Genomic DNA, 12,286 nt, shown 5'->3' with positions numbered 1-12,286 from the left:
TGGCTAAGCCAAGAGATAGCTCCACACAGCATATTTAATAACGGCTCCAGAAGTTGAACGTCCTGTCTTCATACAACCCCCAAAATCTGCATCACTGTAGCATTCCAGTATTCGTTTTTCTGCATCATTTCGATAAGTTATACCATACTCTAATGTTCCTGCTATGTATCGAAAAACTCTCTTGACTCTTGTAATATCTTCAGGTGATGGATTTTCGAGTGTTCTTGAAAGAAATCCTACACTATATGCAAGATCCGGTCTTGTTCCAAGCATTAAATACATTAATCCACCAACGGCTTGTCTGTATGGAAATGTGTTTTTCTCTGTTTCTTCTTTCCCTGATTTGAAACTTTCAGTATTCTTGATCATAGGAGTTGAAATCGATTTGCACTCAGAAAAATTAAACCTTTCAAGAATTCTTCTAGCATGTGCTGTCTGTTTAATTTTAATGTTTTTATTTTTCAACTCGATTTCTTGTCCCAGAAAATAAACAGCTTCCTTCGAAATGATTTTAAATTCTTGTTTAAGTTCTTTTATGAATAAATCTAGGTCTTTCTTATATGTGGCCGCAACTAAGCCGTCATCAACATATAAAACGAGAATAAGTTTATTCCCATTTCTTTCACGAATAAACAAACATGGATCAGCTTCACTTGTTTTGAATCCCAAATTCAAAATAAAGTTTCCAAACCGTTTATTCCAGCACCTTGACGACTGTTTAAGACCATAAAGACTTCTTTTTAGTTTACATACCTTATCTGTGTCATCAGCAAACCCCTCTGGTTGCTTCATGAATATGACTTCTTCAAGTTCTAAGTATAGAAAGGCTGTTGATACGTCAAATTGCGCAAGGTGCATGCCTTCACTTGCAGCAATACTTAAAATTGACCGTATCATCCCTAACTTCGCAACAGGACTGAACGTTTGACAGAAGTCAATACCATAACGCTGGCTAAAACCTTTTGCTACTAACCTGGCTTTATATTTGTCGATACTACCATCAGGATTTTTCTTCAGATTGTAAACCCACTTGCAAGGTATAGCTTTTGTTCCTTTCGGTAGTTCGGTTAGTATCCATGTCTGGTTTTCTTTGAGTGATGTAATTTCTCTTTGCATTGCCTTTTTCCACTCATTTTTGTTCTTATTGGTAGTTGCTTCTTGGTAATTTTCAGGACTTTCTAAATTACTTACAAATTCTTCCGCTGACATAACAAAATCATCGAACTTCATTGGTCTCTTCAATTGTGTGCTTTTTCTTAGACTTTCTTTTCCTATTGATGGTTTTTGGATTTCTTCTTCTTCATTGTCTAGATCAGTGTCTTGGCCGGTATTATATTCATCACTTTCTATATCTTCTTCATTGTCAAAATCATTGTCACTGTTGGTTCTATATTCTTCGTTTTCTGTCATAGTTGGTTCTTCATCTATAAATGTGTTTTCAGGATCATCGTCAGATCTTTCTTCTTTAACATCATGTAGGGGTAAATTAACAGTATTCTTACAAATTCTTGGCCTTTCTTGAAATAGGACATCTCTAGATAATACAACTTTATTATCTTCCTTGTTGAATATTCGAAACCGTTCATCACCATCATATCCATCTAGATATCCCTTCACAGCTTTCTTATCCATTTCCTTTCTCTTCTGTACAGGTAAATGCGTAAAACATGTAGACCCAATGATTCTGAGGTGTTTTATTCTAGGTTTCTTTCCCATCCAGAGCTCGTATGGACTTTTTTCTTGAATTGATGATTTGACGGTTCTGTTCAAAATATATACAGCAGAATTTACTAATTCTGCCCAAATAGCTTCTGGAAATGTAACTTCTGAGTTGGAATATTTGAAAGTTCTTGCCATTTCTATGATAGTTCTGTTTTTTCGTTCACTTCCACCATTTTGCTGAGGTGTATAAGGAGCGGTCAGTCTTTGTACAATGCCATGATCTCGAAGTATGTTTTTGACTTCAGCATTGTCGAACTCACCACCAATGTCACTTAATAATTCTTTGATATTATGACCTAAACCTTTTGCATTTGCTAGCACTTCTTTCAGGGCATCTTTAACGTCTGACTTTCTTTCAATTGCAAAACCATAGCGATATTTTGTGAAACTATCTTTAAACACAACTAAATAACGCTTGTTCTTGAATGAACCACTGAACGGTCCACAAACATCAGTCGACATTAACTCGCCTGGTTGAGTTGCTTTTCTTCGAGTTCCAAAAGGTAATCGATGCATCTTCCCATAAATACATGGCTCACAAATAGTATTATCTAGTTTTACATTGATTCCGAACTCTCTTTCTAGTAATGCTTTGACGTGACGTTTGTCTTGGTGACCCCATCTCTCGTGGTAAAGTTGTAATGTTGTGCTTTCTGTGACTGCAATGTTTAGACCACATCTTTCTTGAGTTTTGACTGTTCTTATATCTGCCTTATACAATGACCCATTCGTCTTACGATGGCCACATAACAAGACTTGACCATTTTCTTCAAGCCAGCATTTTGTAGGCAATGACTTAAATATGCTATTTTGGTTTCTGTCTTGAGATGCTAGTACTGAAAATAAATTTCTAGAAACATTAGGTACATACCATAAATCTCTCAATGTAATTTCGATCTCTTCACTATTGACTCGGGACATCATTAGTATGTTTCCTTTGCCAACTGCTTTTAAAGTTTCCTCTCCAGCTGCTTGAATACTGCACGGAGTCTCAAATTCTTTAAACTCGAAGAAGTAATCTGCAGAATTAGTGACATGTTTTGTTGCCCCATTGTCAACCCACCAATCGTTTGAGTTTTCTTCATATGTTAGAACTTCGTTGCAGACTGAAACAAGCGAAGCATTCACACCCTTCGAATCGATCTGGTTGACATATGGCTCTTTACTTCTATTTGGTCTTCCGTCAGATATCCATTTTCTACAATCCCGCAGCCAATGACCCTTTTTCTTGCAGTAATTACATAAATCGTCTTTTCTGGGCCACTTCTTCTTAATATTTCCATCATATTTCTTATGAGTTCTTGCTATTAGGGCCCCTTGTGTTCTTTCTTCTCAGGTTCCGTAGCAGTGGCTGCCAATGCTTCAGACTGAACTAATTTGCAATCAATGACGTCAACTGCCCCTTCGTGATAATCAAGAAGATCTCGCATTTTCCGCTTCCATATTGGCCAATCTTGTTCACCAGTTAATAATCTAATATTCTTCATTAGATCCATATCTTTATCTTATATCTTCTTAATTTTTCTTTGAAAATGAATCTTCTTTTTATCGTTACCGAAAAATAATATTTCTTTAAATAATCTGTTTAATATTTATTAATAAAATAGCTGCTGGTCCCATAACCTATTGCATTTATTAAATGGAAAGCCAGTTTTATAAATAAACAAATAACAATTGGAATTTTATTTAAAGGAAATATTAGTTCAGCTCATAACAAAGTTTTTGATTAGAATAATTAATATTGAAAAATAATTTTCTGATATAAAATTACACGGTGTAACACTCAAAATATACCCGGGCGGAGACCTATCAGGTTTTGTAGAGCTAGTCGCACTGAATACGAAACGGTATTTGAAAATCCCCTAACACCCCCAAAATCTGAAGTTACGGGCAAAAAACGGTTTTTTGGACCTTCACCCATTGAAAAAATTCTAGCTTCGACAATTTTTTACCCATTTTCGATTTTTTACAGTTTCTGATAGAAGATAAATATACCTTTTCAACAATGTATAAAACATTAAACCACTTAGAATTTATAAGCTGTCAAAGTTCAAAAATTCCATTTTTTTCGTCATTTGCCCAACTTCGGCATCAATTTAAAGTATATGTTTTCAAAACAACATGCTATTTAAAAAATATATTCATAAACAGAGGCGTACACCTCAGGGCCCCCACTGAAGACAATGCAGAGAAGGAAACTGTAAGCATAAATTGAGTTACGAAGTAAATTAAAATGAGTTTGAATCACTTCGGATACAAGGGAGACAAATTATGTCATTCAGTGTAATGTACACGGAGAAAACATAACGCCAGGGATAACTTTACTTCTAGTATATTTAATCAGAATAAAGTTGAATATACCAGAAATAAAGTTAAATATACCATAAGCATAGTCATCCCTGCCTTATTTTTTCTCTGTGTATAATGTAGCCACATAATATATATTGATTTGATAAAAAGGTTACCCCAAGGGCTCCAAAAGGAAATAAAGTGCTTTTTTAAAAGAAAAATTATAATTTTATTTTAGGGCCCCAAAATATATTACTTGAAAAATCTTTGCATCCACAAATAATACATTAGGGGCCCCAAAAAAGCGAAAAACAACTTCAACCCAGGGCCCTGCAGGGACCCCAAATGCCTTTACTTCAGTACTTGAAAAAAAAAATTTTTTTTTTGCCCCAACATAAATACATCAGGGCACAAACTAAAAACATTACGTTATTGGTAGCATTCCGAATATTACATCAGAACAGAGGCTTCAATACCTATTAATCCTTGGCTCCAAAAAAATTATATTATATTTTAGGGGCCTCTAAGCACTTAATTTTGATAATTTTGAGGCCCCAAAAATTATTTTTCAGGGGCCCCAAAAGAAATAAAGTATGTTTGATGATGGAAAATCAAATGTGTACACATTAATTTAGAACAGAGACCCCAAGAACTATCAATTCTAAGCAAAAAAAATTTATTTTAGGGGTCTCTTAATATTTAATTTTAGTTTTTCAGGGGCCCCAAAATAAAAAAAAAAAAATATGTCTGATGATGGAAACTCAAATATGTATTTATTACTTTAGAACAGAGGCCCCAAGAACTATCAATTCTAAGCTTCAAACATTTTTATTTTAGGGGCCGCTAAATATAAAATTTTGAGGGCCCCTGAAAAATTCATTTTGGGGCCCTCAAAATTATATATTTAGCGGCCCCTAAAATAAAAATGTTTGAAGCTTAGAATAAAAAAAATTATGTTTGATGATGGAAAATCAAATATGTACATGTACCTACATATTACTTCAGAACAGAGGCCCCAAGAACTATCAATTCTAAGCTAAAAAAAAAATTATTATAGGAGTCTCTAAATATATAATTTTAGGCAAAGTGCATTACGAACATATTAAACATTAAAATAAACCTAAAAATATATAAGCCATACAAAAAAAATGTATGGCGTATACGTACTTTTTTTTGTATCTAAAGGGCCCCCAAATATGAAAGGGGCCCCAAAATTTAGTCTTGCCCCGGGGCCCCAACGACTCATAGTACGCCACTGTTCATAAACTATATCTTTTTCCCAGTCAATCGATGTATTTTTTATGAAAATCACTTCAAAATTGGCTTAGAAAAAAAAATTTTTCGATTTCAACCCAGATACAGAAATTCGAACTTTTAGGTATAGAACAAAAATGTTGTTTCGGCACGTAGTAGGATAACCTGGGCGTTATGATTTGATAACGGGTTTTTGTAGAGGAGCTCAATACAAACATTTTTTTCTTTGGAAGGGGGGTCTATATCCCCCCGTTTAGGTGGAAGGGGCAGTTTTCTAAAAAAAAATTATCAAAATAAAAAAAAATTATTAAAAAACAACGGCAACACTTACAGTAATAAATGATACCATTTCCGAAAGGAAAAATTGTACATTTGATTCTAATTTTAAAATCAATATAACATAACCAATAGTTTTTGAAATAATCGATTTCAAAGTTAAAAATAGGCGAACAAATTTTTTTAAAAACTCATTTAATACTATTTTTGTTCAGACAATGGGTAAAAAATTGTCGAAGCTAGAATTTTTTCAATGGGTGAAGGTCCAAAAAACCGTTTTTTGCCCGTAACTCCAGATTTTGAGGGTGTTAGGGGATTTTCAAATACCGTTTCGTAATCAGTGCGACTAGCTCTACAAAACCTGATAGGTCTCCGCCCGCGTATATTTTGAAACCTCATTTTTGTAACACCGTGTTATTTACTAACTTAATATATAAAACAAAAAACAAGTAGTTGTAAATAATAAGTAACATATTATAAGTTCTTAACTTCAATATTAATTACATTTTGCTTCACAATATATTCAGCCCTATCGGCAATCTCGTGTGAGAAATTTCCCCGGGACTAGATTTTCTCTCCCGGGAATCTCCTTATCGGGAATCTCCATCGGAATTTCGTTTTCGGGAAAGAAGTACGACCAACTTAACAAAACAAAAAACCTTCAAACATATATCTTCGAAAATTTTGACAACTCTAATATTTAATGTATTTGGTGCACAAAGTAAACAAAAAACAATACAAATATTGCACAATTCAATATTTTAATTAGCTGATGTGAAAGAACGTGTCGAAAGGCAAAACAATAAAATAGGCGGAGGCTTTTAAAAAGCAATTGCAATTTATTTGATTTTACCGAAACAACGTAAGTTTATTTTCTTAACGTTTACCCCAAGAATTGTTTTTTTTAGATCTAAAAAATATTATCGTGTAAATAAATCAATGTTTCTTTTCTCTATGATATTCCTGCACGCTCTTCTCGCAATACCCAGTGGCAATATCCGAATTTTTCTCTAAAAAATCACCAAAATTTCCATTTTGTCGCTCTAGGATTGTTATAAGGTAATATAATAATTACACTGTGATAGTTTTTAGAACTTTTTTTGCAACAGAGCGGAGGCACATCGATTCTAGTTAATTCGAGTATGCTGAATTCAGTGGTGGCAACCGTTTTGAATGTTTGGCTCAAGTTTTCGAGATATTTCGAAAATAAAATCTTAGGTCGGGACTATTAAAATACTGATAATTTCGAATAATTAAGTTTTTTTAAGCAGTTTTTAGTTTAGAGAAAAGCTATTCCTGTATATAGCTATATGTTTAACACTATTCCAACCTAGATTGTTATGTTTCGGTCGCTTACAAAGCATTTTATAAACAAAAACTTCACTTTTTCATGTTTTTTTTTTTATTTTGTTGACTTTCAAAGCCTTTACTTAATCTTAAGTTCAGGTTTTGATACATTTCCGTAGCTTAGTAGGCTGATTTTCACTAGTGAACTTTTTCAGGTTTGCAGTATTTTATTCATTTTTGGAATTATATGCTATGTAAATAATATAAAATATCCCGAATCAATGTTAAACTCAAATTGCATCCATATTAAAGGCTTTGAAAGTCAACAAAATAAAACAAAAACATGAAAAACATGAAGTTTTTGCTTATGAAATGCTTTGTAAGCGACCGAAACATAACAATCTAGGTTGGAATAGTAAAATTTATAAAAAAAAGTGTTTGACGTGTTTTGATATTTTTTATTTCTTTATTTTTTTTTTCAATTGGTGTTGTTTACATTTTTTGATGAAAAAAAAAAAAACAAACTAAAAACATAGTTTTAGTGGTTAAATTCTTAAAATATATTAATATTTGAAGATAAAATAATAAAAAATTTTTTGAAAAAAATGTTTTGATTTTTTTTTGTTTGTTTATTTTTTTTTCTTTTTAGGAAGCAGAAAATTTTGAACAAAAAGCGTTTGGGTACTTTTGGACAATTTTTCTTTCTCTGAGAGGATTTCATCCCCACTCCTCAAAATTTGACAGGTTTCAAATTTTTGTACAAAAAGAACCCAAACAGACCTATTAAGTGTGACACAAAGTTGCTGTAATTCATTATTTCATTATAACTATATTTAAGTAGAGCGGGTCAGCTCTGAGTGATGCAATATGGGGCATAACATTCCTCCCCCTTCCGAAGTTCAGGCCAGGTCTCCAGAACTGGTTAGTTTTTCTTTATTAAGTAAGTACTTAAATCTAACATTTTTTTTTCCTCTAATTGAATAATAGTTTTCAATTGTTTCATTTTATATTTAAATTATTTTTCAATTATTCAAATTTAAAAAAATGAATGAATACAATAATAAAATTTCTTTTGTTTTGTACAAAATATTATTATGTTATTTTTTACGTATTTATAAAAAGAAGTTAACTATTATTATTATTATTATTATTTTGTAAATAAAAATATTTTTAAATCAAGAAATTAATATTTTTTTTTTTAACAAAATATTAAATAAAGAATGTATTAAAAATATAATTAGATAAAGAAATTAATACAATTTTTTCTACATTTATTTTTTATTTTTATACTTTTTATATTTCTTGTACATTTTTTTTTATTTTTTAATTATTAGTTAATTATTTATTTATTTTTTTTCACAAAATACAATTAAATAAAGAAATTAATACAATTTTTTATACATTTATTTTTTATTTTCATACTTTTTATATTTCTTGTAATTTTTTTTTTTTTTTATTATTAGTTAATTATTATTTATTTATTTATATTTATTTTAACACAAAATATTATTTTTAAATGATAGAGAAATTAATACTTAATTAGTATTTTGTTTGTTGATTTTTGTTTTTTTTTTTTTATAAAAATTTGTTTAAGCTCTTACACCCGGGCAGAGGTGATGCTGAAGACTGCTGTACTGTTGTTTGTTTCGGCCAACGGTGTTGCAGGAGCACGTCTCTTTGGTGTTTGGTAAAAATTCACCTCACGGAGTGCTAGACTTGTTAGTGATGGTGTTTTTGTTCTGGTGGACTTTGTGAATTTTGATCTGGATCGGAAAAAACGGACTAGAAATATGGCAATGATAGCAACTGCTCCCAACGTGATCATCGACATTATGGAGTAACGGTGTAGTGTTAGCTCCCAATCTTGATCTGCCGCTTTACGTTCTCCATTCAGTTGGTTCCAATCTTTTTCCAGCTCTTCTATACTCTTTCTTCCAATATTGAGATTGTTGGAAAAATGTTTGTGGTTTCCAATCCGTATCGGAAGAAGTTTTGGTGTAGATGCTTCTTTAGCTGGAACAGAGCTTGCTTGTAAAGCTTGTACAAGTTCCGAGTGGTCCACCATTGGTTGTTTGTATTCGGTGAAGACCTCGGAGTGATACTCGTAAAACAGTTTGAATCCCTTGGCACTGGCTTCGCATGGCAACTCCATTTTAAGGATTCCTGAACCGTTGAGAGTGGCGGTATATTGCTCACTGGCACACTTCAAGTTCAAAACGAAAGTATTCTTTACTTTAAATAGCCACTCGTTCGATGCTGTCATCTTCAGGAAGATTCCTCTGCTGGCTGGGACTGCAGAGTATTTTTTTTGTATTTTGTGTATTTTATTAGTTTAAAAAACTCTTAACATCAGTTAATACTTAAAACTATAAGTGATTTTAGACTAAATTATTTTTTAATAAAGGTTTCAATAAAGACTTAAATATATTTAGGTTTCTTTCAGTCTTGAGGTTTGTAGGCAGATTATTAAATAATTGCACTCCTTTGTAAAGCAGGTTGTTTTGCGTACCAGTTCTTCTGTACAGTGGCAATCTAAAGTCTCCGATATTCCTTAAATTATAAAAAGAATTTGTTATAAAACTAACATTTCGTTGCAAATAAATAGGATACAGATTATTTTTTATTTTGAAAATCATCAATAAAGCATTAAATTTTAAACGTATTTACATGTTATTTTGGATGTAGCTGCGTGTTTGAGGAGCTCAATTAGGCAATCATTTGAACCTGATGTGAGTACTGGGCTCTCTTGTCGATTCTCCTATTGCCACGTGTGAGCATCGGAAAAACTGTTCTTCGTTAAACATTATGAAATGGTCGTGGTTATCAGATTCTGCGATGTATTCGAACCTTGTGTCGATAACCAAATCCCATTGTTCGTCTAACACTGTTGGCAAGGCGTATACTTTGTGTGTGTCGTAACGCAAAGAGTCTGGCAGGGGAAGCGTTACTTTCACAAGTAGGTTTCCTTGAGTTGTAAAGACGGTCGTTTTAGCCGCTGAATGTATTACGTTGTCGAATGACAGCCCTCCTTTAAAGGGGATGCTTCGAAGCAGGTCAGTGATATTACCTTCGTCTAGCACAAAAGGATGGAGTTTATTTTTGTAGAGATCATCTACTATTGACAACTCCAGGGCTTGTTGATTTTGGATCTCCAATTATTTTTGCGGTAATTACTGATGTCATTACATTGGCTTCGCTTCTTATCTTTAACATTGCGACTTCCTCGTTTGTGTTTTGGCTGTATTCAAGGAATGTCTCACTAAGGTTTTCCATACCTGCCGTGATGTTTTCTACCTCCGCTGCCAATTGAGCTATGGGCTTGCTCAATGTGTCGAAGTTCGATTTCATGACAGTCATTTGGCGATGCATTAACTGGAACGATTCCTCCTCCCTTTTATGAAGGAATTCCAGCTGATGGTAGACCTTCCTACACGGAGAGAAAATAAGGTATGTACCACTTTATTTCTGGTATATTTAACTATAATGTAAGGTCAATATAGGGATGACTCCCCAATAAAATATGATTTACCTTACTGTTCTAGTAAATTTGTGGCTTCTGATTAACTTTACAGTAAAGCTTTTTCCTGTATCAATTTCAAACAAAATTGACTAGAAATAAGGTACATATTTTACCTTACTGTAAGGCTGAAAATATTGCTTTTTAAAGTAAAATAAACTTCTGTGGAATATAAATATTTCACGATAATTTAGTTAAAGATTGGTTCAAATAAAGTCAATTTCATATTACTAATGATAGTTTTGTAAAGAAAATTGTAATGCATTTATCTACCAATATTATAATAAAATAAAGGTAAAAATAATAATACAAATTTGAAAAACATAATTTGGTAACACGTTCTTACTCCTGGAAGGCATTTAGGAGAAAGTACGTGTGACCCAGTTATGTTTTTCAAAAATTGTTATTATCTTTATTTTATTATAATATTGGTTTATACATGCATTACAATTTTCTTTAGAAAACTATCATTAGTAGTATGAAATTGACTTTATGTGAAGAATATGCCAGCCTCAATTAAGGAGATCACCACGCTCATAAAAAGACAAAAAATACTGAAAAAAACTACATTTCAAAAAGGAAAAATTACATCTGATGTCAAATTTTGATGTTAGACTACGTAAAGTTAAGTTTAAATCCTTTAATATTGAATTCTAACATGAAATGGTGCGCTTCCATGAAACATTTAATGTTAAGACTTGTTGACATGCTAAGAACTATTTCCAGAAGAGGCGCCCTGTTACAAATTATAGGTAATAATAGCTTGCAACTAATTTTCTTTTCCTCTGCTTGATTCAGCTTAAAAATCAAGCATTTGTTTCCAGCCGTAAATTTTTTATCCGACACAATTAAACGCATGGAAAAAAAGTGAAGACAAACTTAGAAACAAATTTAAGCTAGATCGATCTGCGTACTAGGCAAAGAAAACAATTAGGTAATAATTACCGTTCATTTTTGTTAATGGTTTATTTATTAAAAAACAACGCACACAATTACGACAACCAGATTTTATCTTCCATTTTCCGGGAAAAATTTAAGAATTTAATAAATTATAAAAACAACTAGATATTCCGCACTCAACTATGATTGAAAAAAAAACATCAAAAACAAAAGAAAAGCAAAATGGCAGACTTTTCAATGACAGCATTAAGACGTTTCTATGGCAATGATCTCTATTGGGAAAAATTCCTAGAATTCGGTATAACTTTTACCTTAGTATGAGGTTATATTTACTCAAATCAATAAAATATTATTTACTAGAAACGTGGAGTAAAAATAGTAATACACTTTTTTACTTGAAAGTATATTTTACTTTACATAAAGAAAATATTACTACAGGTAAAGTTTGTACTACTTTATTTTGTTCACTATAATTAACTTGTAAAAATTACTTTACGGAGCCACGAAATTCTCAACACGTAAGATAAGTTTTATTAAAAATCTAGGGCTTTTAACTTTAATTATCTTACTAGTCATTTGGGGTGAAAAATACTAGATTCATTTTTCTCCGTGTAGCATCTTCACTGTCCATCGTTCCAAAAGCCCATTTCGAAAAACCTCCGGCGAAATCTAATGCACGCTTTTGGCGGTTTGAGTGTAGTAGTTTTTTCAGGCGATTAGCAGTTTGCTGAAGGTTCACTATATTCGTTTCTGTTTCTTGGACTATCAAGTGACAATATCGCTCAAAATCGGAATCCGGAATGCTGCTGCACATATTTTCTAGTTTTCTTTCACACTTCTCCACCATGTTTATCACCATCTCGTAGTCAATCGGTGTGAACTTTGTTAAAATTGTCCATGAATCGCTGTAGAAGACCGCATGTTCTACCGTTTCGAAAACTACCGGTGAATTCTCTTCTAATGATGTTATTTTGTAGGGTCTCTGTGACTGCCTGGGGTAGATGTGAATAATTACCATGAACATAGTTATTTCAAAACTAT

The 12,286-nt window shown here is 32.3% G+C and overlaps 1 protein-coding gene across 2 annotated transcripts; it reads right to left on the bottom strand.

Annotated features, from left to right (window-relative positions):
- Positions 1-8,390: 8,390 nt before the first annotated feature.
- LOC129906905 (uncharacterized) lies at positions 8,391-12,286 on the bottom strand. Of its 2 annotated transcripts, XR_008770868.1 has the most exons (3): positions 10,358-12,256; positions 9,496-10,255; positions 8,410-9,378 (listed from the first exon to the last, which is right to left on the bottom strand). XR_008770868.1 is itself a non-coding variant. In XM_055982901.1 (2 exons), the coding sequence occupies exon 2, from the start codon at positions 9,089-9,091 to the stop codon at positions 8,426-8,428; it is 666 nt and encodes a 221-aa protein (XP_055838876.1). In that variant the 5' UTR covers positions 9,092-9,378; positions 9,496-12,286; the 3' UTR covers positions 8,391-8,425. The 2 variants fall into 2 exon arrangements, 1 of the variants encoding a protein (XP_055838876.1); XM_055982901.1 differs by having other exon boundaries at positions 8,391-9,378; positions 9,496-12,286.

This window comes from Episyrphus balteatus, chromosome 1 (genome assembly GCF_945859705.1).
Source record: "Episyrphus balteatus chromosome 1, idEpiBalt1.1, whole genome shotgun sequence".
In the NCBI taxonomy this organism is placed as follows: domain Eukaryota; kingdom Metazoa; phylum Arthropoda; class Insecta; order Diptera; family Syrphidae; genus Episyrphus; species Episyrphus balteatus.
This window is presented reverse-complemented; position numbering and strand designations above follow the sequence as displayed.

Bases quoted from the DNA above. Each gene is read 5' to 3' on its own strand.
- LOC129906905 (XM_055982901.1), bottom strand. From the start codon at position 9,091: ATGACAGCATCGAACGAGTGGCTATTTAAAGTAAAGAATACTTTCGTT.